The 23,548-nt window shown below is 38.8% G+C and overlaps 1 protein-coding gene across 1 annotated transcript in view; it reads left to right on the top strand.

Annotated features, from left to right (window-relative positions):
* Positions 1-7,355: 7,355 nt before the first annotated feature.
* hpse2 (heparanase 2) overlaps positions 7,356-23,548 on the top strand; it is a 99,508-nt gene continuing 83,315 nt past the window's right edge. The window contains exons 1-3 of the mRNA XM_061228803.1: positions 7,356-7,615; positions 13,172-13,326; positions 16,975-17,136. Of these exons, the coding sequence (XP_061084787.1) occupies positions 7,356-7,615; positions 13,172-13,326; positions 16,975-17,136 (577 nt within the window). The remainder of the gene's footprint in view (positions 7,616-13,171; positions 13,327-16,974; positions 17,137-23,548) is intronic.

The raw sequence follows: 23,548 nt of genomic DNA on the forward strand, positions 1-23,548 counted from the left end.
ATTTGATTTGGCAAATGCAACAAATGTACTGAAGAACACCAGCATAATTTAGGCCTACAAACTGATATTTAGGTTAGTAATTGTGAATAAACACAATACAGGTAATGCATCCATATGTACATCCCCTGGAAGCATTGCTTTGCTGTATGACCTGTTTTTGGAACGGTCTTTTTCTTGTAGCGTATTCGACCACGAATTTGCTCAATCTTAGGCGTTGACTGTCGACAGCACTCAATCTCTCTTGGCTACTTATCAAAAATAGCCTACGTTGTTGACATTGCTAAATTAAAGGGAATGACAGCTCTTGAGAGCTTCTTGGCCATGTTAGCTTATTGTGAAAACTTTTAATGTCAACTCGGATCAACTCTGCCCTCACTTCGTAAATCAACAGATATTCTTACCGAATAGGCTATTTGTTTTGTTTTTTCTTCGAGTTATCACACATAATAAATAAAGCCAAGGGCGAGTCATCTAGACCGTAACCTTTTCTTCGCCAGTAAATAAAACAGACTAGAGCAAAATGATTTATTGGCTGGAGATAAAATGCTCCCACAAAGTCTGTGTTATTGGTATGTTAAGCCGGATACGCTACTGCCGCGACGATAAATGAAACCGTTTGTGATTCTGAAAAATTAACGGTCGGCTACTAACTGCTTGATCTCCCCGACTCCAATTCTCGGTGGAAATGTGAATATTGTATTGCAAAACGATTTTTTTTGCCCAAGCCTTTGATACATTCCCCTAAATAAAAATACCTTTCTACAGATGGAATGAACTCCAATGTATTTTAGTTATTTTCCGTGGAGATATCGTGGGATATAATTCAAGAGACGCCAAATGTACAACCCGTTTCTAGGCTAGGCTACAGTTAAACGAATGCACAATCATTCCGTTCTAAGATATTGGTTTATGTTATGCGCATTTTGTTCAGTTTGGACTGAACAACGCATTTATTTAAAAAACGAATTGGCTGCGTGGATGTGTAGCTATTTCAGATTGGAACTAGATGTCAACAATTAGGCTATGTAAATTCACATTCTGCAGGACTGGCATAATGGGATGTATCTGGGAGATAATTTTCAATGCAGCCACCTTTTCTTGTCTATTGGCACTTGTAGGCAGAATAATGACACGGAACATAAATAACTATAGCTAGATTGCAGATTTCCAATTGCTGTTTTTGTTGTAATAATTTTTTTAAATATATATATATTGTTCTATCAACGAGTTTGGTTTTGGAAATTGGAATGATCTGTATAATGTGTATAGAGAAGATATACCTGCGCAAGCGTTATGTTACCTAGATACAGAATTCTTTTTTCCTTTCTAAATTGAATGATTTCATGGGTGCACGCTATTTGTTAACATGAAAGAGCCGAACAGTACCGTAGATAATAGGCTATATACTGCATATAATAGCCTAATTACAGCACGAAAGTATTCCATGTGCTTTATTTTGACAGCCACTCATAATTATTGAAATGAGTCAACCACACAATTATCAGACTTATTTTAACTTCGTGAATAATATAGTTTTACTATCATTATTGAGTTTCTACAGTTGGCCTATTGCCGACTGTTACATTTCCGAATTCCATGAGCACAGCAAAGATTATTTATAGGCTATTCATGAGCCGCGTGTTGTAAGCCTTTTCACAGTTCAGTGGCTAATTTGCTCGCCTTTAATTCAGATTTTCAACGTGACCAATCTTAACGTTCGAATTGCATTGCCCACCAGAAATATGAACAGCCAACGCTTCGTTATTCAAATTGGCTAATTGTCGCAGTGTTATTGCTATAGCAATGGAGTCAATAATAGCCACAAAAACTATTACCCTGTATAAAACCAAGCAAGAATTTGATACTTTAACAATATACTTCAGTATAATCCAATTAAATAATTTCAATTAAATTCTAGAAAAATTTACAAAACGAAAAGATAATTAATCGTGGAATAGCAAATACGAAAACAGGACGAATTACCAGCTTTTGCATCTTCTTAATACAGACAATATTTCAATTGAGACTACATTTGGAATTCGTTATATCAATGGAAATGTGGCTACCGTATTTCAAAGCTTGTTTAAATTTGATATATTTGTAGAAACTTGAGTAAACTCTTTTAAACTGGTCGTTAACTGTAAAACAGACTGCGTCTCATCCCGTGCTGTGAATTTCAATTCCGAAAACTGCTCAATATTCGTGTTTTACTGCGATACAATTGCTGCGATTAATTACTAACATTTTACCGAATCATCCAGTGCAGTAGGCTAGTATATGTTATGCAAGTTTTTAACTAATATCGTCAACCTTCACAAACAGACTACATAATGAGTGGCCTGAAGGTAGGGTATGTTTGACTTACCAAAACCCTATCCTAAACGTTAAATATGTATAGTTTTATTTATTTAGGACATTTTCTTCGTCAGTGGTCGCTCAAAAACGTGCTTACTTGTATTGTAGTGTAGTTTCGGGATTCAGCTTGGACAATTCTGTTCTGAAATGGCAGTGAAGTAGGGTGTTAAGATGAAGAGAGACTGTTTGGTCGACGGCCAATGGCTCGCTTCTCCGTACCCCAGGTAGCAGAAGACCAGACGGATATTAAATGGAGGACTTTCTTCGGCAGAATATGATGAACTTGCAAAAACTATGAGCACGTATTTTAACGGGCGATAAAACAAGCTTTTAAAAACGGTGCTGCAGTTTTCAGAGCTGAAACCGACAATCAAGATTCCATCTTGGTGATGCTAAGCAACCGTTAGTCTAGACTCTACAAACAGCAATGGCTCAGGTCCGGTCCCTATAATCTTTTTTTTTTTTACATGCACTCCAAAGTCCAGTTGAGTATTTTTGCTCAATCACGGCTTTAAAAAATATATAATAAATAAAATAAAATAAAAAAATAGGTCTACATTGCTATAGGACGGACGAAGGTGAAGGTAAACTCAGTGTTGTGACAGGATACATTTATTTTCTCAAAGGTGCAGAAGCCTCACATGTGCATTAATGGAAGTGGGTTGGGGAACACTTTTTAATGTGCCTTTCTTTTATCTCTGTGTATTTGAAATTGCGGTTTAGACGTAGTTTCTGGACCGGTGCCATGTACGCGAACATTTTCAAAGGTATACTTTTATTATTTTCCAGGGGTCCATAAACCTCTTTGCCGCCCTGCCAAATTTTATTTGAACGACTCAAAATGATCGCAGCTGTCATCTTTACTGAAACCGTGTCTGGGGCGCGGTAGATATCAAAGTATAACTACTGAATGCGGGGCCTGTGAATATTCTTGCTCCAGCATAGAACACGACTGGCTGTCTGGAGCGCCATATGAATCCACGGAAAGGTCACACAATATGAGGGGTGTTGCGAAGTAGTTTGTTAACTATATGGAAATAAAACCTATATCATCCAGTTATCCTGCATGAAAGTTCATGGAGCATCTGAACACAAACAAGGAAGGCTATATGCCTAGGTCTAATTTAAAAAAAGTCTTTTTTTAAATCATTATTAGCCCATCGAACTCAGACTTTCGTAAATGCGGGCCCGTTTCAGTTACACCGTAAATGTGCAAGAACGATACATGATTTAATCCAGTCCCAAAAGTCAATTACAGCCTTTCAGAATCAATGGGACTGAAACTGGTCTTTGACAGCGAAACTAAGCTCCCTAAAAAGGATGAGTTGATGTCCAACACATTTGTTAGTGTTACAACTGTGTTACTAAATATTTTTGTATTGGTATTTTGCTTTACAAAACCTACAATTTATGCGTCAGAAATGTTCTTCTTTTTTTAACACAGACTGCCTAACAAAGAATGTATCCTTAACTAGACACGAGAGGTGTGTTAAAAACGTTATGTGTACATCTATTTTGAGAGTATGTCTTGAGCATAACTTTTCCATTAACACATTAGTTTGACCAGAAGATCCGTTCGAAATATTTGTAAATACAAACAATGAATTGCTTTAGTCCAGCAATTGTTTCAATTTAACCGATCAGGCCCAGTTATGCCCACAAATGAGCACAAAACTATAACGAGTAGCCTTGATATTTGAGAGAATAGATTATACAGACAAGAAATATTTCCTGATTTACGTGCCCAGAGAAAATCACACTTCGGATCACTTTCCACAGTCTTCATCTACTATACGTGCGTTATAGTGCAACTATAATTATGTTTTATTACTTGCCATTTTTGCAATGTAGCCTACAAGAAGTGTTATTTTTAATATGCCTCCATATTTAGTTAACTAACGTCTCCCTTTGAAACACTAAACACAAAACATTATATATTTTTAACAAAAAAGTAGCAGCTTAGGCACTACATGTGTTGAAAGTAGCCTACGTAGTAACACAAACATTGTGTTAGACATTAAAACATCCTTTATGAGAGTGTATGGGTGATAAATATAGTGGGACTAAAAATGTGTCAACTTTAAAATTGTATTCCTTAAATTTGAATGATTAAAATAAACATAATTCATTTTTGGCTCGAGAACATTCAAGATTCAATTAAGCACGCGGCAATTTTTTTGTGTCACTCGAGAAAATCTCGTTAAACCCCTAATCTTTTACATTTTTGTAACATTCTGGTTACATGTAGCTATATGTCTGATTTCAAACTGTTTAATCTGACTTTTATAGGCAAAGAACACACGCTTTGGTTCATGATTCATAAAGTCTTCCTTATGGGGAAAAAATCCCAGGTTTTCAGACATCCATGGTCTCCTAAAATCTGGAGAGGATAAAAAAATATCTTACCTACCTACGTTATTAAAAATATACATGTTCAAGTTCAAATTTTTAGTTATAAACTTAATATCGGGGTTGATATAAGCATATTAACACTGTTATATGTCACACCGTACCATTTATACCTATAAAAATAACATTTGAATGCGTTTTATAGGCTATAGGCTAATCTTACTTGCTTTTAAAAAAAAATAGACTACAATGAAAATAGAATTAGCTCATTTTATCCCATATTAGCTGTGAAATAAAATAGCTTCGTTACATTCAACATTTAAAATTATAACATTCTGTTCAACATTAGGCTAATTCGCCAAAGTGAGAAACCAACACGAGATCGTTTTATGTATTACAAGTTGGCGGTTCATACAAACAAAGAAACAAATTAAAAAATAAATTAATAATCGCTAGAGTGTCTTTTACTTTAATTTATCAAATTAACTCCGTAGTTTACAATTAACTTCATAATACAGGACAGGGCTATGGCTTTTTAAAGTTGTTCACTGAGGACTATGCTGACTATACTGCTTTGCTAAATTATGTGTTGTAATTATGCTAAGATGCAGGCTCTGGTCTTGGTATCCCTCCTGTGTTATTACATCACCAGACGTGGCCTCATTTTGTTCAAGTAAAAATGTCCGGAAGCAGCCATTTCAGAGGTTGTACTGCAGCCTCCGATTTAACGGCAAATCCGCGGACTGGTTTTTCGATGTTCTCCAACTTTGAAAAATGAACATTCCTAAAGTTTAATATAAAGGTGACTAATAAATAAAATTAAATTACGTCAGGGGTATGAGGAAGTGTTCATCAACATGATAAGCCTCAAATATATGTATTTATCGATTTATTTATGTGATACATTTCTTTCTGTAATAGCCTTGCGAAGTCGAAGTATAGGGCCCAATTGAACCGGACTTACGCTGCAGCATCGTATGCTACATTTTATGTTTTTACAAGCCAAAAGTAAAATTAGCTAATGTAGAGGCTATATGCATAACATGCAGCTCTCCAGAAAAAAATCTAATAGTAACAGTTGCTATATCGCTTAGTGTCGATTTTATTAGGGCAATTCGTTGAGCCGCCCGTGTGGTTAGTTATTGCTTTGAATACAGTTGGTAATTATGTCGGCTACATTTTAACAAATCAAAACAGGGCGAACTTCCACCATCATTTCACATCATTCAAACATAATCGAATTTAGTTGGCTAATATATTTCCAGTTGCGAATGCGATTAATTATCTTAGCCCAGTTATTTTCTTTCTTCAAAAACACGTTCCGTGAAATGCTGGTTCATTGGCCGTGAGCACAGGACCTGGTAGGCTGATGAGGACTATTTGAATGGGTTTATACTGCATTGCTGTAATAGGTGCGTTTTTCAAGTGTGATGGATTTACAAAAGATAAACTTCGAAGCATAACCATAATATGTTTATCTGTCAAATATTGTGCTCTTCCCCGTGCACTTGCTTTCATTAAATATGGAAATCCCAGGTTTTCCGACATCCATGGTCTCCTAACAATGATCACTCTAACAGCATTCACAATGTATGCATGTTGCAATTTTTTACAAACTATGTGTGCCGGTATATGAGAGAAGGAGTCTCTGCCTATATTTTAGTACGGACCTATCAGGTAGCCTATTTGTACAACCCCAAATTATTTTCCACTTACAAACAATGTGCTCATTACTACAGTGGACAATTGTGGAGTTCAAACAACGCATAGGCTATAATGAGTCTAATTACTTCTGAAATTGTCCTCACTGAATCATTAGACATCGGACAGCTAATGTTTTATAAATTCGTATTAGCCTTGTTTTCTTTAGCTAAGTTATACTATCAGTTTATTCATCAAGTGGAAGTGCAGTTTTGTGCAGTTCAATTCTGGTCAATTTATACATTTCTAACATTGTTTTTTTCAGGGAGTGTAGCCTACAGGCCAGGCTAGGTCAACACCGCTTGTTTTAAGTGCAGACATGTAGGCTAACCAGCCATCTTTAAAAGTAAGACAGCATTGGTCATTTACGTTGAATGACGAGTCTATTGTCCAAAGCATGAACTGAGCTGGAATAAACAGGTGATAGTTTTGAGAGGTGTTCATTTCAAGCAAGAAGAGACAGGAGAGGCTCTAGCCTCTTTTGAACTGGTTCATTTAGCGCTGTCAGAATGTCGTAAAACACTACGGCCTGGGCAGGGTTGGAAACCTGATCATTACGCTGCGCAATGCGCATTTATCCTGGCTCCCCGTACATGAGTAATGGTTGTCCTGATCATACAATCTTCCTCCTCCAAATCCCCCAGGGTTAAATGTGAGCCACCTTACCTTTAAGAACGAGCGCTGTTTCTCCGAGAGGGGCGGTGCTCGGTCTGCACTGCTCCTGGCACCAGCAAACTAAGAGGCTGGCCCGGGGCGTGCGTTTCCCTCACCAACTCCAAAACTCTAGGGGGGGAAAGGGAGAGAAACAGAAAGGAAGATATAAACAGATATCCTCGCTCACGGATAGGGACATTCGGACTTAAGGTAGCTTTTTTCCTCACTTTTTTTTTTCTAAAGCCACACAGCAGGGTATCGGTCGCAGAGCTCCGCCCGGTGTTCGGTGGATGAAGATGCCGCATCGTTACCTCTTCCCCATCTTCGGCTCTTCTTTGTGGTTGGCATCCATTGCGTTGATGGTGCAGCCCTTGATATCTACAGCTGCTACATACAGGAGACCTGTAGCTGGAGGGAAAAGACGAGGTTTTATGGAAAGGACGCTAATTCTTCTAGATGTGAACACGCGGAGTCCAGTTAAGATTTTAAATGAGAACTTCCTTTCCTTACAGTTGGATCCTTCTATCATTAAAGACGGATGGCTGGACTTCCTAAGGTATTTAGCATTGATTCATCTGTTCTTTACGCTTTGCAAATCTGTTGTTATGAAGCTAATATTTGATTTCGTTTTTAATAACAAAACAAACATGATGTTTATTCATGGTTGAAGATGGACTCCATGCAACTGGGGAAAGGTTAGACAGTAGCCTAAACATTTTTTGGTTGATTCGAATAGTGAAAACATGTTGGCTGAAATTTTTAAATAGACAGAACGGACTGTTCTTTCTTTCGCTTCTGCAATAAATGTGACAAATTTGCAGAGCAGGCACGAAATTGTCCTTGGGGGACATTTTAAAATGCGTCCTAATTTATCAGATTTCCGTTTTAAACTAATTTTCTACTTGAGTTTTCTTGATGATATAGCTACGTTTTCTGTGTGGTATTTTAAAATCACAAATTTCAGTGACGCACTGACGATAGAATTCTATCGCCATGTGGAATAATGCAAATGTATATGTAGCCTAAAGTTCTTGGTTGTGGACACGTTCTAGCGAAAATGTAATCGATGCTGACAACAGGGCATCCGTGAGTAGCCTAGATTGATGGCTGTTTTTGCCACAACGTTATGCCTCGGCAATATTAATAATAGCTAATACTAGTAAATAATAATAATAATATTATTATTAATGCATACGTGAACTATAGAAACCACAAGTTTTGGCACGTAGGCTATATGGAGTAGCACAGGCTACTTTCACCACCATTAGGTTCCTCCCGAAGCGCTTGTGGCATAAGCTTTGCATTTGGGAATGGAACGAAAACCCGCAGCTTGTAGGAGGGGGGGTATGACCTTTGAACTTAAATATCGTTTATGATAATTGATTTGATTGTTTATTCGATAGATCGTTTCAAAAGAGATCAAAACTATTACAAGCGGCTAAGGCTAAAGAACGGAGATTTGGTGTGAATGATGGAAAACGCCTGTAAATCACGACCTGGAAGTGAATAGATTCAAACGTGCAGCCAATTGCAATGCTGTCGAGATTCTTTGATATACAGTATATCCCAATCTACAAAATGTGTCTTTAGTTCGTTCCGAAATGACCAAATCAAACGTTCCAATCGGTTTACGCTTAAAGTTATTACAATTTTTATTTAACGAAATGCGCAGGCAAAAGCGAGATATATTGGCTGCACGATGCAAATGTTTAGTTAAACGTCTCTTTCGGTGAGTAAATAATGTGCTTCGTTTTCCTAATTTGTTAATATAGACAATTTAATAACGAGTATGTATGTACATTTCCTTGTAACATGCGCAGTTAATGCGTCAGAGGGCATTGCGACATGTTCTCAGGCAATTTTCCCTTATTATTTGTACCCAGAATATTGCCGAGCGGTAGATCGTTGCCTCTTCATGGGGTTCGGCAAGACTATTAGTAACGTTCTCGAATTATTTTACCGTTTTGTATCCACCTACATATATTATAGTTCACATGGTTTAATTCCAACCACCGGTCCCGTATGCTTTGTTTAGAGCTGAATACATACATCGTCGCAATGCGTTCAATTCACTCAAGCTGTATTTACACTAGTTCTGCTAAATGCTGTGTTGAACAAAAGCATCATATATATATAAAGCCTTTAAATGCTTGATGGTTCCCGCCATTTATGCCGACAGCCTAATGCTTCTCCTGCGAAAATAAAGGTTACAGGGGACTAGCTAGTAAAATCTGGATGCAAATGCAGTTTCCTGCTAGGAAGGGAAAATTACATTGCAGCGATGGCAGAGTTAGATTCACATTTTTACAAGTAGGCCCAAGTGTTTTTACTTCTTAACCACCTATGTAGGACATCTGCAAATTATTTTATTTAGCGTTTTATCAACTAAATAGCTAATAATGGTAATGTAGTTTCTAACAAATTATGTTTCTACAAATTATGTAACTTCGATATATGCATTACTAAAATCAGTAGACACGATAAGCTATTCATAAGTATGATTTATTAAAATCATTAAAGATATCAGTAGTTTATCCGCTTGTATTTCTTTTTAAATTGCGCTCCCAATCACTATTAATAGGTTTATAAAGATGCCTATCTTTTTAAAGCTTTACAACAGGACAATGTAGTCTTGAACATAATGACTATTAGCCTATATTTCCATAAAAATAGAAATCTTTTCCATTATAAGATGTCCAACTGCATATTGACCCCATTTCACCAAGTGATCTGGAGAAAAATACTGTTGCAGCGAATCTCACTTGGTTGCATTTCTAAGAAATAGTAGGCTCAGAAATACCGGCTTTTCCTCCAATTTCATTCCAGTTTGGAGAGCGGACTATTGTCCCCACAATTATTCTCCTAATGATACACGTGTTGTCAGAAATAAGGCTCCACTCTGCATGGCCGTGAACTCGATTTTCTTTATTTGTACTCGCATTCTTTTAGTGTAGGCTATTTACAGTTCTGGAACTTTCAACTAAATAATATTTATAACATACATGTATAATATGTTACATTTTTGCAAGTATTAAACAAAGCGTGAAAAGTCTAAAGTTATTGCCCTTCACTCATTAACCTTTACTTGATTTCTATATATTTCCCTGCTTTTGTGAATCACGGGTGACCTTGCAGCGTGACCTGCAGAGGGAGTACTCCAGGCGTCAGTGTTATCGCTTCACACAAAGGTCACGCCGACGTCCTGCATCCGATGCCCAGCATGCGTGGCAGAAAATCTTCATAACTGCACCAGCCTCAGAATTTTGTCAGATTCTGGAATTAGCGCATCCTCATTAGAATGTGAAGCAGCTTGCTGGTTAGCTTTTAACTCGAGCAGATGGTGAGAGTTTGTACATTCTTTTTACACTACTGGCCTAGCAAAAAATATACCTTGGATGGTATTTCGGTTTTAGTAGGCTATAAGTAGAAAACTTACTCATAATTTCAGATTCTGCAAAGGTGCGAACTTTAAAAAAATATATAAACCTGTTTATAGAAAAATCTAAAAACTGGCCTATTTTTTCATCGGGTTAAGAAACGAAATATCGCGGCAGTGTGTGGTCGATATGCCGGGGTGTAAAATATGCCGTAAAAATGTTACACCGTATCCACTCTATAAAATTCATGTAACAGAGTATTATTATTGAATAAATAGACTATAATATTATTTTATTGATTAAATGTATATAATTAATTAATTTTGTTGAGTAAATAGGGGTGTCATATTTTAACGGCTATAGACAATACAACGTATATAGACGCATAGTCACATGTTTCAGAGGAACATGGCGAATAGATCCTACATACGACGAGGCCTTAGTACGTGCGTTATTATTCATCAAATAAATATTTTTTAAAGCCGTATAGATATCACACAGAAAATGCAGTAGGCCTAGCAAGTGTATGCTCTTATTCAAAATGACGGAGAACATTCATTAGTTGGATTGAATCTGACTCTTGAAATCGCCAGATGCACAGATAAACATTCGTGTTGCATGAGAACGACCGGAGTCGGATTCAGTATTACAGATGGGCACCGAATCGCTCTCTCCAAATGCAGGTGAACAGGCCATTTCAGAATTGTTAAATGAAAGTATGTTTAACATAAGGGCAATTCTCTTTCCAAAGCTGCATAGGGTGTTTTTATTTTTTCTTGGTGAAGCAAATGGATTGGCAAATGCTATCTTATATATATATATATATGTATATATACACTATTGTTATTATTTTAGTTTTTTCAGACAACAAAAGTGTTGTGGCCATTTATGAACCTGATCAAATTAATGCTGGAATTGTGGATGGAATGAAAAATATGTTTTTTTCTGGTAATGTTGTCCCCACTGGCAAGACTACATTTTTCTAAATGTATTCCACATTATTTAGTGGCTTGCCATGCTGATAGAAAGTAATTTTTGTTCACTCAAAGTAACCATCAGTCATACCCTACTGTGGTCATCTGTGGTCTACAGGTCATTTTCTCTCACTGAACTCACAGGTGCTTCTTAACAATATACCAAACAGTTTCACACCTTTGAAACGCGTAATGTTTTGGCTATGTGTTGGTCAATTTATTCAAATTTTTTTTTCAGCCTTATGGCATTGAAACTTAATTGGTCATCATGTTGAGAGGGACAGCATCAGTCTCCAAATGTAAATTCTACACCTAGAATCTCCTCTAGACCTTCTGTTAACTTTCTTATGCATGAGCTAATGATGCAAAGACTAGAAGCAGCTGAGCAGCTAAATGTCCAGTTATGTATGACATGAAGGATTGTGTGCAAAAAGGAATGTAATTCCTCCACAGATCACCTGATATGGACGTAAATACTGTCAAGTTAGAGCTTAGCTGACTGTCTGCACTTAAACCATATTCATTTATTTATTTAAAATCCAATATGCTGGTGTACAGAGCCCAAATCACCAAAAATGTGTCACTTTTGTGTTTATAGTGTGTGTGTGTGTGTGTGTGTGTGTGTGTGTGCGTGCGTGTGTGATCATTTTATTAGGTACACTATAAAGCTAATTTTATAGTACTGGGTAGGACCCCACAACAGCCTGAATTCTTTGTGGCATGGAATCAGGAAGGTGCTGGAATGCTCAATGCTCGAGATTCTGGCATTGTCAAGATGGCATCATGCCGTTGCTGCAGATTTGCTGCACATTCCTGGTGCGAATCTCCTGTTCTACCACATCCTAAAGGTGCTCTGTTGGATTGAGGTCTGGTGACTGTGGAGTACTCTGAACTCATGGTCATGTTCGTGGGATCGGCTTGTGATGTGCGCTTTGTGACGGGGCTTGTTATCCTGCTGGAAGTAGCTATCAGGAGATGGATAGACTGGCCATAATGGGATGCATATGGTCGGTAACAATACTCTGGTGGCATTTAAACAATTCTCAGTTTTTATAAAGGGGCATTCCCCACACTATTACACCACCATCACCACCGCCAGCCTGAACCATTGACACAAGGCAGGATGGATCCATGGGTTCATGTTGTTTACACCAAATTCTGACCCTACCGTCTGCATGTCCAGATTTGATTGAGATCTGTCAGACTAGAAAATGTTTTTCCGACTGCCCAGTTTTCTGTGCTGTGGCCTAAGTTTCTTAGTTTACAGGAGTGGAACCTGTGCTGTAGCCCCTCCATTTCAGGTTTTGATCTGTTGTGTGTTCAGAAATACTGCCATTATTGTGAAGTGTGGTTATTTAAGTTGCTGTTGCCTTCCTGACAGCATGAACCAGTCTGACTATTCTGATCTTAACAAGCTGTTTTCGCCCATGAACTGCTGCTTACTGGATCTTTTTTTAGTTTTTGCACTATTCTCTGCAAACCTTACAGACTGTTGAACATGGAAATCTAAGGGGACCTGCAGTGCATAAGAGACTGAAATCACCCCCACTGACCTCAACAATCATTCCACGGTCAAAGTTATTTGACATTTCTTCCCCATTCCGATGATATGCATTGATTGGCTGATTTAGATATTTGCATTAATTAGCTGTTGTACCTAATAAACCAGTGGTGTGTGTGTGCCTGTCTGTGTGTGTCTGTGTGTGTCTGTGTGTGTCTATGTGTTCTACCATTGAGTTTCTCTCATCCTGTTCCCTCCAGCTCCAAACGTCTGGTGACACTTGCTCGAGGACTCTCACCAGCCTACCTGAGATTTGGAAGCAAGAGAACAGATTTTCTTCAGTTCCACAACCTGAAGAATTTGGCTAAATTCAGAGGCCCAGGCCCAGACTACTATCTGAAGAACTATGAGGATGGTAAGCAATGCTTCCTCAGTATACCAGGGATTGATCTAGGGTTTGCAACAATTTTGGACGTGGCATATGTCACCCAGGAATTAGAGCATCCTTTATGGGAAGGCCTTTGTCATTTACTTAACATTTGGAATTGTTTTTAAAATTCCTTGCAACACTAATAAACATTACACTGTAGAACCCAGGCAATGCATTTGGTTGCTTGGTAAAATGCACCAGCCTGATTTAAATGGCTGTGCAGGTAAATGTATGTATAAATGTATGATAAATGTATATAGATATACGTAGATATTTCCATATTTACCCTTTTGTATTTATATATTTATTCATTTTTACATGAATGAATAACCAGTAAATAATAAGGATGACCACCCTTTAGAACACTGTCCATCCATTTTGGAATGCTGTCATACAAGTTCTGAATTGTGTGTAGTGGGAGTTTGGATCATCCTTCAAGAAGGAAAGCCTCCAGTTCTTTTTAGGAATGAAGTAGATAGAAATCTACTTTGCTCTCCAGAAATGCTCCAAGAGTGATCCAGAATATCCCACAAAGGTTGATGTTTAGATCTGGTGATTTTGGAGGCCAAGGCATTTGACTTCATCCTGGGGTTCATGAAAAAAAGCAAAAGCATTTTGTTGTTTGTATGGTGCATATGGTTACATCATGTGCACCTGCTCTTACCTCCTTATTCCTCGGCCATATACAACCACAAGCAAGATTGGACCCAGTGACTTCCATGGGATGACTGTCTGCACAATTATAGATCCACCAGCATGAGACTGTTGTTTGGCAACTTTCATGTTAAGTGTGTTATAGCCATTTTGGATAAGATAGCATGTTTTTTCATATTGAGGCACTGAATCTCCTGGTGTGTTTGAAATGATGGAATCTCCACCAATCTCCAGTTTGGACAGAACTTTCCATACACTCAGGATCTTCTCAAACTTTTGATCTCTTATCGGGGGGAACTGCGTTACCTCCTGAAATGTTTCTTGATTTGCAGTGTCATCAATGTTCAGATCATTCGCTGCAGCCTCCTGACACAGACGAAGCGCTTGCATTGTGAGTTTCAGCCAGGTAGCACTCAGTGGACCTCGTAACTCTATCCAGTTAATTAAGGGGTTGGGGCCTGTGCGTCAGTTCAGATAGGCGGTGGGCGTCCAGTTTCATTACAGTCAGAGTTTATTGGAGCATCGCCTCTCGAATAACGCATGTGGAAGGGTTATGTCGAGCATGATTGGGCCTGTACTCAGATTATCATTTTTCTCTTTGTCGACCAAGTTGTTGAATGTGCGTTCTCTGCATTAATTTCCCTTAATATGTGTTTAAAGCTGCTATCACAAATTACATTATTATTTTTATATTTCCCAGTCGATATGGCATCTCTGCATGTAACAATAGGCCCTTGCCATCACTGCAGCAGTTTGAGAGGACACTATGAGGCACTTTAGTAGGAATGCTTTGTACATTACATTACATTAATGGCATTTTGCAGACGTTTTATCCAGAGCGACGTACAGTTGATTGGACTAAGCAGGAGACAATCCTCCCCTGGAGCAATGCAGGGTTAAGGGCCTTGCTCAAGGGCCCAACGGCTGTGCGGATCTACACCGGGGATCGAACCACCGACCTTGTGGGTCCCAGTCATGTACCTTAACCACACTACAGGCTGCCCTATAAGGCACTATACAAATAAAGGTCTTGTTTAATTGCATTTTCTTTCCATTTTTCTTTCTACCAGGTGAACAATGCATTGTAAGCCAATTGCATTGTCCAGTTTTACTCATTATACAATTACAGGGTTGTAGCTCACTTTGTCCATTCTGAAGAGCTGAGGCAGGCCTGTGCACTTCTCTGAGATATGGGATACCTTGCTGCTGCTGCTGCTGCTGCTTTTCCGTGCTCAGGTCAATTCAAGCTTACAGGGTCAGTTCTGAGGAGCACACTTCATATGTAGCTTGTGCTGACTGTGAGTAGTCCATTAACCAGAAGGGGTTGATGGTGCAGGAATTGCATGGAGATCATTCTAGATTGGCATTCCTCCCTTCCCCACAGGACCTGCTGGCCACAGTCGGCACTGGCTCAATCCCTATTTGATAGTGTTGAGCCCATCAGCACACAAGAGCATTGCCTGAATAGGATGGGCCACCAAGAAGGAGAGTTGCTACTTCAGTTGAGTTGTTACTGTTGTAACTGGCTGACAGTAGTTTCCCTGCTAACTGGAAGCCACCCTTCCTAGGCAACAATGTGACCAATCACCGCACAGGAGTCCGAGCCACAGTAACACACACACACACACACACAAACACAACTCAATCAGATCTAGTCCTGAGAGCAGTCTGTGCCCTTCGAATGAACGCCAGAACAGGATGGGAGTTCTGTCGAGAACAAATAAGATATTTTAACTGTTCTGGTTTTGCAGGGGAAAATATTTAGCATCCTTGGTTGTTTTGTTTCAAAGAAAACATTCTTTACTCTTAGTTCACCACACACATAATCTGTATGTTGTTACTTTTGTTTTTGTGGTAATAATCAAGCCAAAAATAACGTTCTCTGTTTTTGTAAGTTATGAATTCTGTCGTACTTCCACATTCTGATTTAGATTTTGCAATTCCCATAAAATATTTCATCAACGTCTCCTAGACATAATAGGCAACTTTGGTTCATTGCCAGGGTTAGTACTTTCAAACACTGTGTTTAAATGCCATGTCTGATATTCTATTAAGATCTCCCATTTGAATATATTCTCTAATTCTCTGTTCCGTTTCATTTTTACACAGTCTTATAGTTAAGGATGGGCATAGTTCTGTAAATGTATAATTCAAATGTATAGAACAGACCCTGTACCTGTTTCCAGGAAATGTAAAAATGTTTAATTATTCGCAATATATTATTATATATAATATACACTGTGAGCACTTTATTAGCTAGACCTGTACACTAGCTTGTTAATGTCAAATATTTAATCAGCCAATCACGTGGCAGCTAATGTATAAAAGCATGCAGACATGGTCAAGAGGTTCAACTGTTTTTCAGACCAAATGTCAGAATGGGGAAGATCTAAGTGACTTTGACCGTGGAGTGATTGTTGGTGGTTTGTGTATCTCAGAAACTGCTGGTCTCCCGCAGTTTTCACACACAACAGTCTCTAGAGTTTGCAGAGAACGGAGTGAAAAACAAAAAACATCCAGTGAGCAGCAGTTCTGCAGGCAAAAATGCATTGTTAATGAGAGAGGTCTGAGGAAAAGGGCTAGACTGGTCGAAACTGACAGGAAGGTGTCAGTAATGCAAATAACCGCACATTACAACAGTGGTATGCAGAAGAGCATCTCGTGACAAACCAAAAATAACCATCAAACCTCTAAGTGGATAGCCTACAGAAGCAAAAGACCAATAAGTCAAAAAGATAAGTCTAAAAACTTTGGATGAATACAGTAATATATCATTAAAAGAGAAGTGCCGTCTTTGCATCCCCGAAACCTCAATACCTCTTGGGCAGGGGTTCTCAAATGCATAGTGTGGTGGGGGGGTTTGAGAATATAAATTTCCCTTGCTTAATTCACTATAGCAATTGTTCTTTATTTTTTTAAAGTAAAATATTTCACGGTGTGGGTAAACCCAAGCCTGATGTCACCCCATTGCTTCTGCAGATATTGTGAGGAGTGACATCGCCTTGGACAAGCAGAAGGGCTGCAAGCTGGCCAACCACCCAGAGATGATGCTGGAGCTTCAGAGAGAGAAGGCGGCCCAGATGCAGCTGGTTCTCCTGAAGGAGCAGCTCTCCAGTATCTACAGCAACATCACAATAACAGGTAGGAGATCAGACACACATGCAGAGTGCACTGTTCCTGCCCTCCCAGCAGCAGCGCCCTCACACGGGGCACCAATTTCCCCCGGTTTCTTTCTGGTTAATGACACTGATCATTACTGGGCAGCTCCACCCAATGATCATAATTTATTTCATTATATAGAACTGGTATGACTTATTTAATTTCACTTTGTCAAAACCAAGTGTTCTTCTCTGTCTTGTGGTGTTTTGTTGTGTAATTAGACAAATCTACTCTGTAATCTGTACTGCAGCCTAAACCATTGTGAAGACAAAATTACAATATTACACAGACAAATCTTTCAAACAAATTTACGGTTGTTAAAGAAAAACATTTCAGCTGCAAGCTGCATCACAGATTCTGCACCCTCATGAATTAAACTATACTTCTAACTTGGCACCTATACTAGTGGTGTTAATTCACATATGTTCCAAGCCATGGGTTATACTACTGGGGCCTGTAACTCTTGAGAAGCCATTGGCAATGATTACATTTACTGGTCGCATTTTTGTTTATTTTTTTACCGTATCAGTGCAAGTGGAAAAAGTTTAATTGGAGTTGTGTGTGAGTGATGCCATTATTTGGGGTGGGACTTTTTCTTTGTATTTGCTGAAACCTGAAAAGACCTCTGACAGCAACTACAGTCTTTTTTTTATGCTAGTTTTTAAGGGTATCTGTAACACATAAATGGTTGTTGGCAAGCCTGTTGGCATTTTAGTAGGCCTGTGAAATAGCATTAAGATTGGTTTTGAAACGGGTGAGATTTTGAGGTTGAAACATTGCTGTTTTCAGTGGGAGAGCCAACCGACGCAAACATATAGCTACTGTGCTCACTATAATAAGGTGGGGAGCAACATATTAATATTACTAGCCGGCTAGATTTCCCTTGTAATTAATCATATGAATTAACTAATAATTGGCTATAGATTGAAATGAATGCCCCTCTTATTGGACATTCAAATGGCTGACAGATCTTGATAGCATTGTTTCCTGGGTTTACCTGTTCCAGTGTATGCTTCCAGCCTAAATTGTCTTCTCCCTTTTGTATCACTGTCATTGGTTTGGCTGATGCAGGGCAGGTTGTGGCTATTGGCCTGTGCAGTTGGGCGGCAGTGTCTGGGCAATTGTTGTCAATCATATCCCGTTCAAATGATTTAGGTAGTTTATAGAGAACGAGGGCTCTGTGCCTTAGATAAACCAAGCAAGTAGTTTCTTAGTAGGCTCAGGTGGTAAGAGCAGGTGTGTCAAATTGTCCCTGAGCAAGACACCTAACTCCCAAATGCTCCTGACGAACTGGTAGGTGCCTTACATGGCAGCCAACTGCCATTGGTGTGAGTGTGTGTGTGAATGTTTTGAATGACAAGCATCAGCACTTTGGATAAAGACGCTATATAAATGCCAACCATTTAGCATTCTTGACTGCTAAGCAAGCTTGACTCTGAAGTGTTAATGGGAGGCAGCCACTGGCAGCTGCTGCCTTGTTTCAGAGCTGAAGCTCCGCATAGAGTGGAGCGGCATTTGGCTGAGGTTAAAATGAGTTCATTTGAAGGTAAATTCCTTCATCTGTCTCATACATCGCAGTTGATTTTTATCAAAGAATGATTTTATTTTGAACAGAAAATATGTTTTATAAGCATGTGATATCTATGTTTCTTTGAACTTTCTTTTGAGGGAAGTCGAGGTAAGAAAGACTGCCAGATCAGAACTGCTGGGAATTGGTTCAAATAAAACATGGTGGGGGAAAGGTGAAGTAAAATAGCAATAGCAGCTGCTAATGATTTAAAAATGAATAATTAAAAATGAGGCTTTCTGAAGCCACCCACATGCCATGTTTGAATGTACATGATGTGCACGGTAGATAGTGTGAAAGTGTATTATAGCATTTATCTGGAGAGAAGTCATGTTCCTACGGATGTGCTTTGGAGTGCGCTTATCAGCTCCCCATTCTGGGCAGGACCGCCAGGACATCAGCACGACTCCCTCGAGTGCTGAAGGGTCCAGTTTTATGTATTTATTCATTCATTTATCTGTCCTGTAGCTAAGAAACGTATTCTCGTCTTGAGTTGAAGGTGGCCAGCTCTGAGCTCTTGACAGTTTCCGAAGACAACTAGAATGCAAAATATGAACAGATCATTATCTCGTGCATATTTATCTCTTCCCTTTGGTTCTGAAAGTATTCTTTGAGTCTGGGTGGTTGTTTCTAATAAAGCACAGATGATGTATCTCTGTGCTGAAGCTCTCTGTTGTAGCGCTATGGCAAACAGTGATCTTGAGCTTATGCCACGGAATTGATCAGATATCATTTTGGCCTGTTCTTCGGCAGGATGTTATGCTTGGATAAATAGTGTGGTGCTGAGGGGAGCCAAAGTTAGGGTGGCGCCAATAATCAGTAATGTTGTCATTACTGATATGCCTAATTGGAACTGCCCAGAGAGAGGTGTTCGACTCCCTACAGTCTCGAAACAGAATGGCCCTCTATGAGGAACTGGGGCAGAGAATATGTTGAAAATCTGAGAGCTCTCCAAGCTAATCTTATTGTATTTGTCAGTCTTTCTCAAGTTTTGGTGCATGAGGGAGTGCTGCATTTTTTGATTGACTGCCTTGACCATTTTGGTTACACATGCAACAAAACTTTCTGTTGCTTTGGCCATTGGAAGCATGATTGTCAATCAAAAAAACTCTTGCAATTCTTCTTGCCTCCATATTGGGAATGTGTGAGGAAATTAGCCCTTATTGAGATAAGGCACCAAATTAATCTAGAGTTAAAGGTACAATAGGTAATTTTTGACTTCTGAAGGTCAAGAGAGGAATTGCAGCAACAAATACGCTCAGACCACAAAACTGTTTATCCCACCCCCTTCTCTGTGAACGCGCTGACATTGAAACGTCATTGGCTGTACCAGTTGTACCAATGAGCTTGAATTACTGTACAGTTATACAATGTTTTGGTACATAGTGCCGGCCTATCAACTGCATATTTTGAAACCCCGAATTTAAGGACTATAAAGTCAACATGTCAGTGAGCCTTTTTCAATGATAGGAAGGGATTTACAATGGTTTTGTAACAATGTTTAAGCACAAAAATCTTACGTATTGTACCTTTACTTTGAATTACTTTATTTTATTTTATTTACTTCTCTGGAATTTAGCAGGTACAGTGCAAAAAAGATTCGATTTGGGATTCAAATACAGAAGGGTAATTATCTATCGGGGGGAAATATTGTCCCAATAGAGACAGCCATTGCTAGAAATGCAGATTGACAAGTTGACTGACAAATTGAAGTGAATCCAACTACCCTATCGAACAGTACATTTAAAAAATGGACAAAACTACCAAAATGGGCATTGACTACATTAAATGAACAACATTAGCGATTACTAATCAGGTTTCACCAGCACATTGTTGTTTTTCAGTAAGTACCACTCCGAGCTTCCTGTTCTTGAAGAGCCAGTATTTGCCAGGTTTGGCTCGGTGGCAATTCTTAATCTGGCTCAAGATGCCTTAAGCAGTCTTCACAGACACATATTAAATTTAGTCCTGGACTAAATCAAGATTGGTATGGAGAATAAACATAAAAAATTTAATTTAATCTAGGACTAGGTTTATTCTGTGAAACTGGCCCTTTGTTTGTTTGAATCCAGTCAGGATTTTATTGATATAGTAAATTGAATCATATGAGAAAATACAGTATAGATAGGTGACTCTGCATCTGGAAATAATAATTAAACAAAGGAGTGTTTTCATCAGGAAGTGAAAGTGCATTGGTCATGGATCTTCAGCCAATCCAGGACTGAAATATCTTTTGCCTTACTGGTCAATGTGCTGCATTTAAAAAAAAAATTGTAGACAAACTCTAAATTAATCCATGAAAAAATGTCTGTGTCCGGAAATTAAGTAATAATGAATAATCTAATACAATTGATGGAAAACATTTATTTCCTTTGGTTGTCCTGGCAAAACCTGCTATTTTTGAGCAGGTGCCATTGCTTTATTCTCGTAGCATAAACAGCTTGCGTACTTCAAATCAGATGATCTAATAGCAAGGCCAGCCATCTGATTTACAATGGAAAGCCTTCACAGAATGCATTTTCATACAACAACAAGAACCCCTTGTATTTATTTTAAAGTTCTCATGCAAGTCACACAGTACCGTTTAATTGATTATGAAAACACTGGAACATGATTCAAAAACAAAACCAGGGTTTTTATTTTGCAATTGTTTAGTGGAGAGTACTTTATCTGGAAGTATATCAAGGAAAAATTTCACATTGAAGCAAACACTGACTCCACTAGCCAACCATTGCAGTAAGGATTGTAAAGCAAAATTTTGCTACAGTTTAAATACAGTTCATCCCAAATTCAATGCAGTAAGGAAAAGACTGCAGTGCCACTCCCAGGATGCAAAGCTGCAAGCACGTTTGCAACAGCAGCAGGAACAATCCATGCTCCTGGCCCTTGTGATGTGCCTCAAGGGCCCAGGAGAAATCAGACACCACGGTTTGACCATTGGCGGGTGGGGGAAACAGATTTAAATCATTGGCCTTTATCGCTTCTGCTTAACACGGGCTGCCTTCTGACCTCTGCTCTATATGACTGTCTGCAGCTGTCTGTAGATTAAGCGGTCATAAGTAGGCCCGCCTTTATCGCACTGCGGTTTGCCCCTTTTCCCCAAGGACACTCCTCGTTCAGTGTCTGGTCACTGCGCAAGACCATGGATGCCACAACATAACAACTGTGGATACACTTTAACCACTTTGTTAACTTACTGTTCAGCATAAATGTTCTTTTTGATCTCGGGTGCAGAATACGTGTCTCCGTGCTTTTCATCTTTGCTTTAAGAGATGGACATTGTAAATGATTGGTGTGATTTGTTCAATTGGAACTGACTTTGAATTTTACATGACCTTCTGCAAAGGGAAAGAACAGTCGTGTAACTTTTGCCCTTCAGGGAGCCCCTGCCAAAGCTTGCTCTGAAGCCTTGTGGGATTGGCACCTCGTGATCACAGGCCATTTCTCTTCTCCTCCCCCATCTTCCATCTCTCTTTTCATCTATCTTTCGCTCTGTCTCCCTCCTTCCTTCCCCAAACCTTGAGAGAAGCCATACCATGGACTGGCCAGGTCCAGTGACTTCGTTCATAGCTTCAACCTTCAAATTCTGCATTGCAGAAATGAATTTTAGGGATGTTTATAATAAGCCATTTCCTGTTCAGAAGACAAATTCAAAGGAAATTGTCCAGTGAGAGGAGTTTAGTTCTAGTTGAGGTGACCTTTGGACCCTCGTTTTAAACAGCAGTAACTTGTTTGCATTCTCAGCTTTTGCGTGATCGTTCAGGCTTTTTTCAAGTGAAAGCTGTTGTGGGGTTGTGCAGAAACACCACCGTGTTTATCACATGGGGGAATCAAGCTGTCCACCCTGTAAACTTCCTGTCAGCCTTAAACGCTTGTAGTTTTGTTAAATTTCTCCAGATGCTTTACAAAAAGTGATCTTGACCGTTTCCGTACCGTATGTGTGCTTTTCAGAGGCCATGGTTTTGCCATCTATAGTTAAAGTGTACTGAAGGAAGCTGAATTTAGTTTAATTTGTTCAGATTCACTTCAATATTAGCATGTTAAACATGTGACCCCCAATGAAACACAGGTTCCAAAAATATGTCCTGCCTTAAATGTTAAGACTGGTAGCATTCGAGGTTCAGTACAATTGAAGCCCATACTGTGATTGATAAGGACAGTTTACATATCTTGAAAAGATATGGCTGAAATGAATTGTAAAATTACATTTATTATTTATTTACTCCTCCAGTAAATTATATTCATGCAATCACAACACAAAATTGTCTTTGATCAAAAAGGTTTGTATGTTTTTTTTTTTCAGCTCTTGCGTGCCAAGTGTAGCTGTAGTTCTTTGCAAGTGATAGATGTGAGTTTCCAGCAGATGTTGTTTTGTGAAAAGAGAAACATGAGAAGGCATATTTCAAAATATTTGAGTGGCATTTAGTACTTGAAGTGTCAATACCGCTTGTATTAAATTATGCAGCATAATCGCATTTTCCACTGTTTTTACTACATGTACACACATATGCACTCACACACACAGCTGACTAAAGTGGCACTTATATTGACAATCCATCCTCATGTGGGACTTTGTTAAGCTATGGTAAGCTGTGAGTATAGTAAAACACAAACACCTGAAGCATTAAAGTAATCCTCAAGTGTTTTTTATGCCAACTGGAGAACTGAAAGTGTAAAAGAGCAAAAATAATTATTTTCATAAAAAGCCTTCTTGTAAAATGGCTAGACAGCATGATTTCACAATTCCGATGATTTGGCAAAACAAATAAAATGTAGTTTTGTTGGACTGTATGATCAAAGGTAGTGGAGTGTCAGAGAGAGTGTGAA

This window comes from Conger conger, chromosome 18, assembly GCF_963514075.1.
Source record: "Conger conger chromosome 18, fConCon1.1, whole genome shotgun sequence".
Taxonomy (NCBI): domain Eukaryota; kingdom Metazoa; phylum Chordata; class Actinopteri; order Anguilliformes; family Congridae; genus Conger; species Conger conger.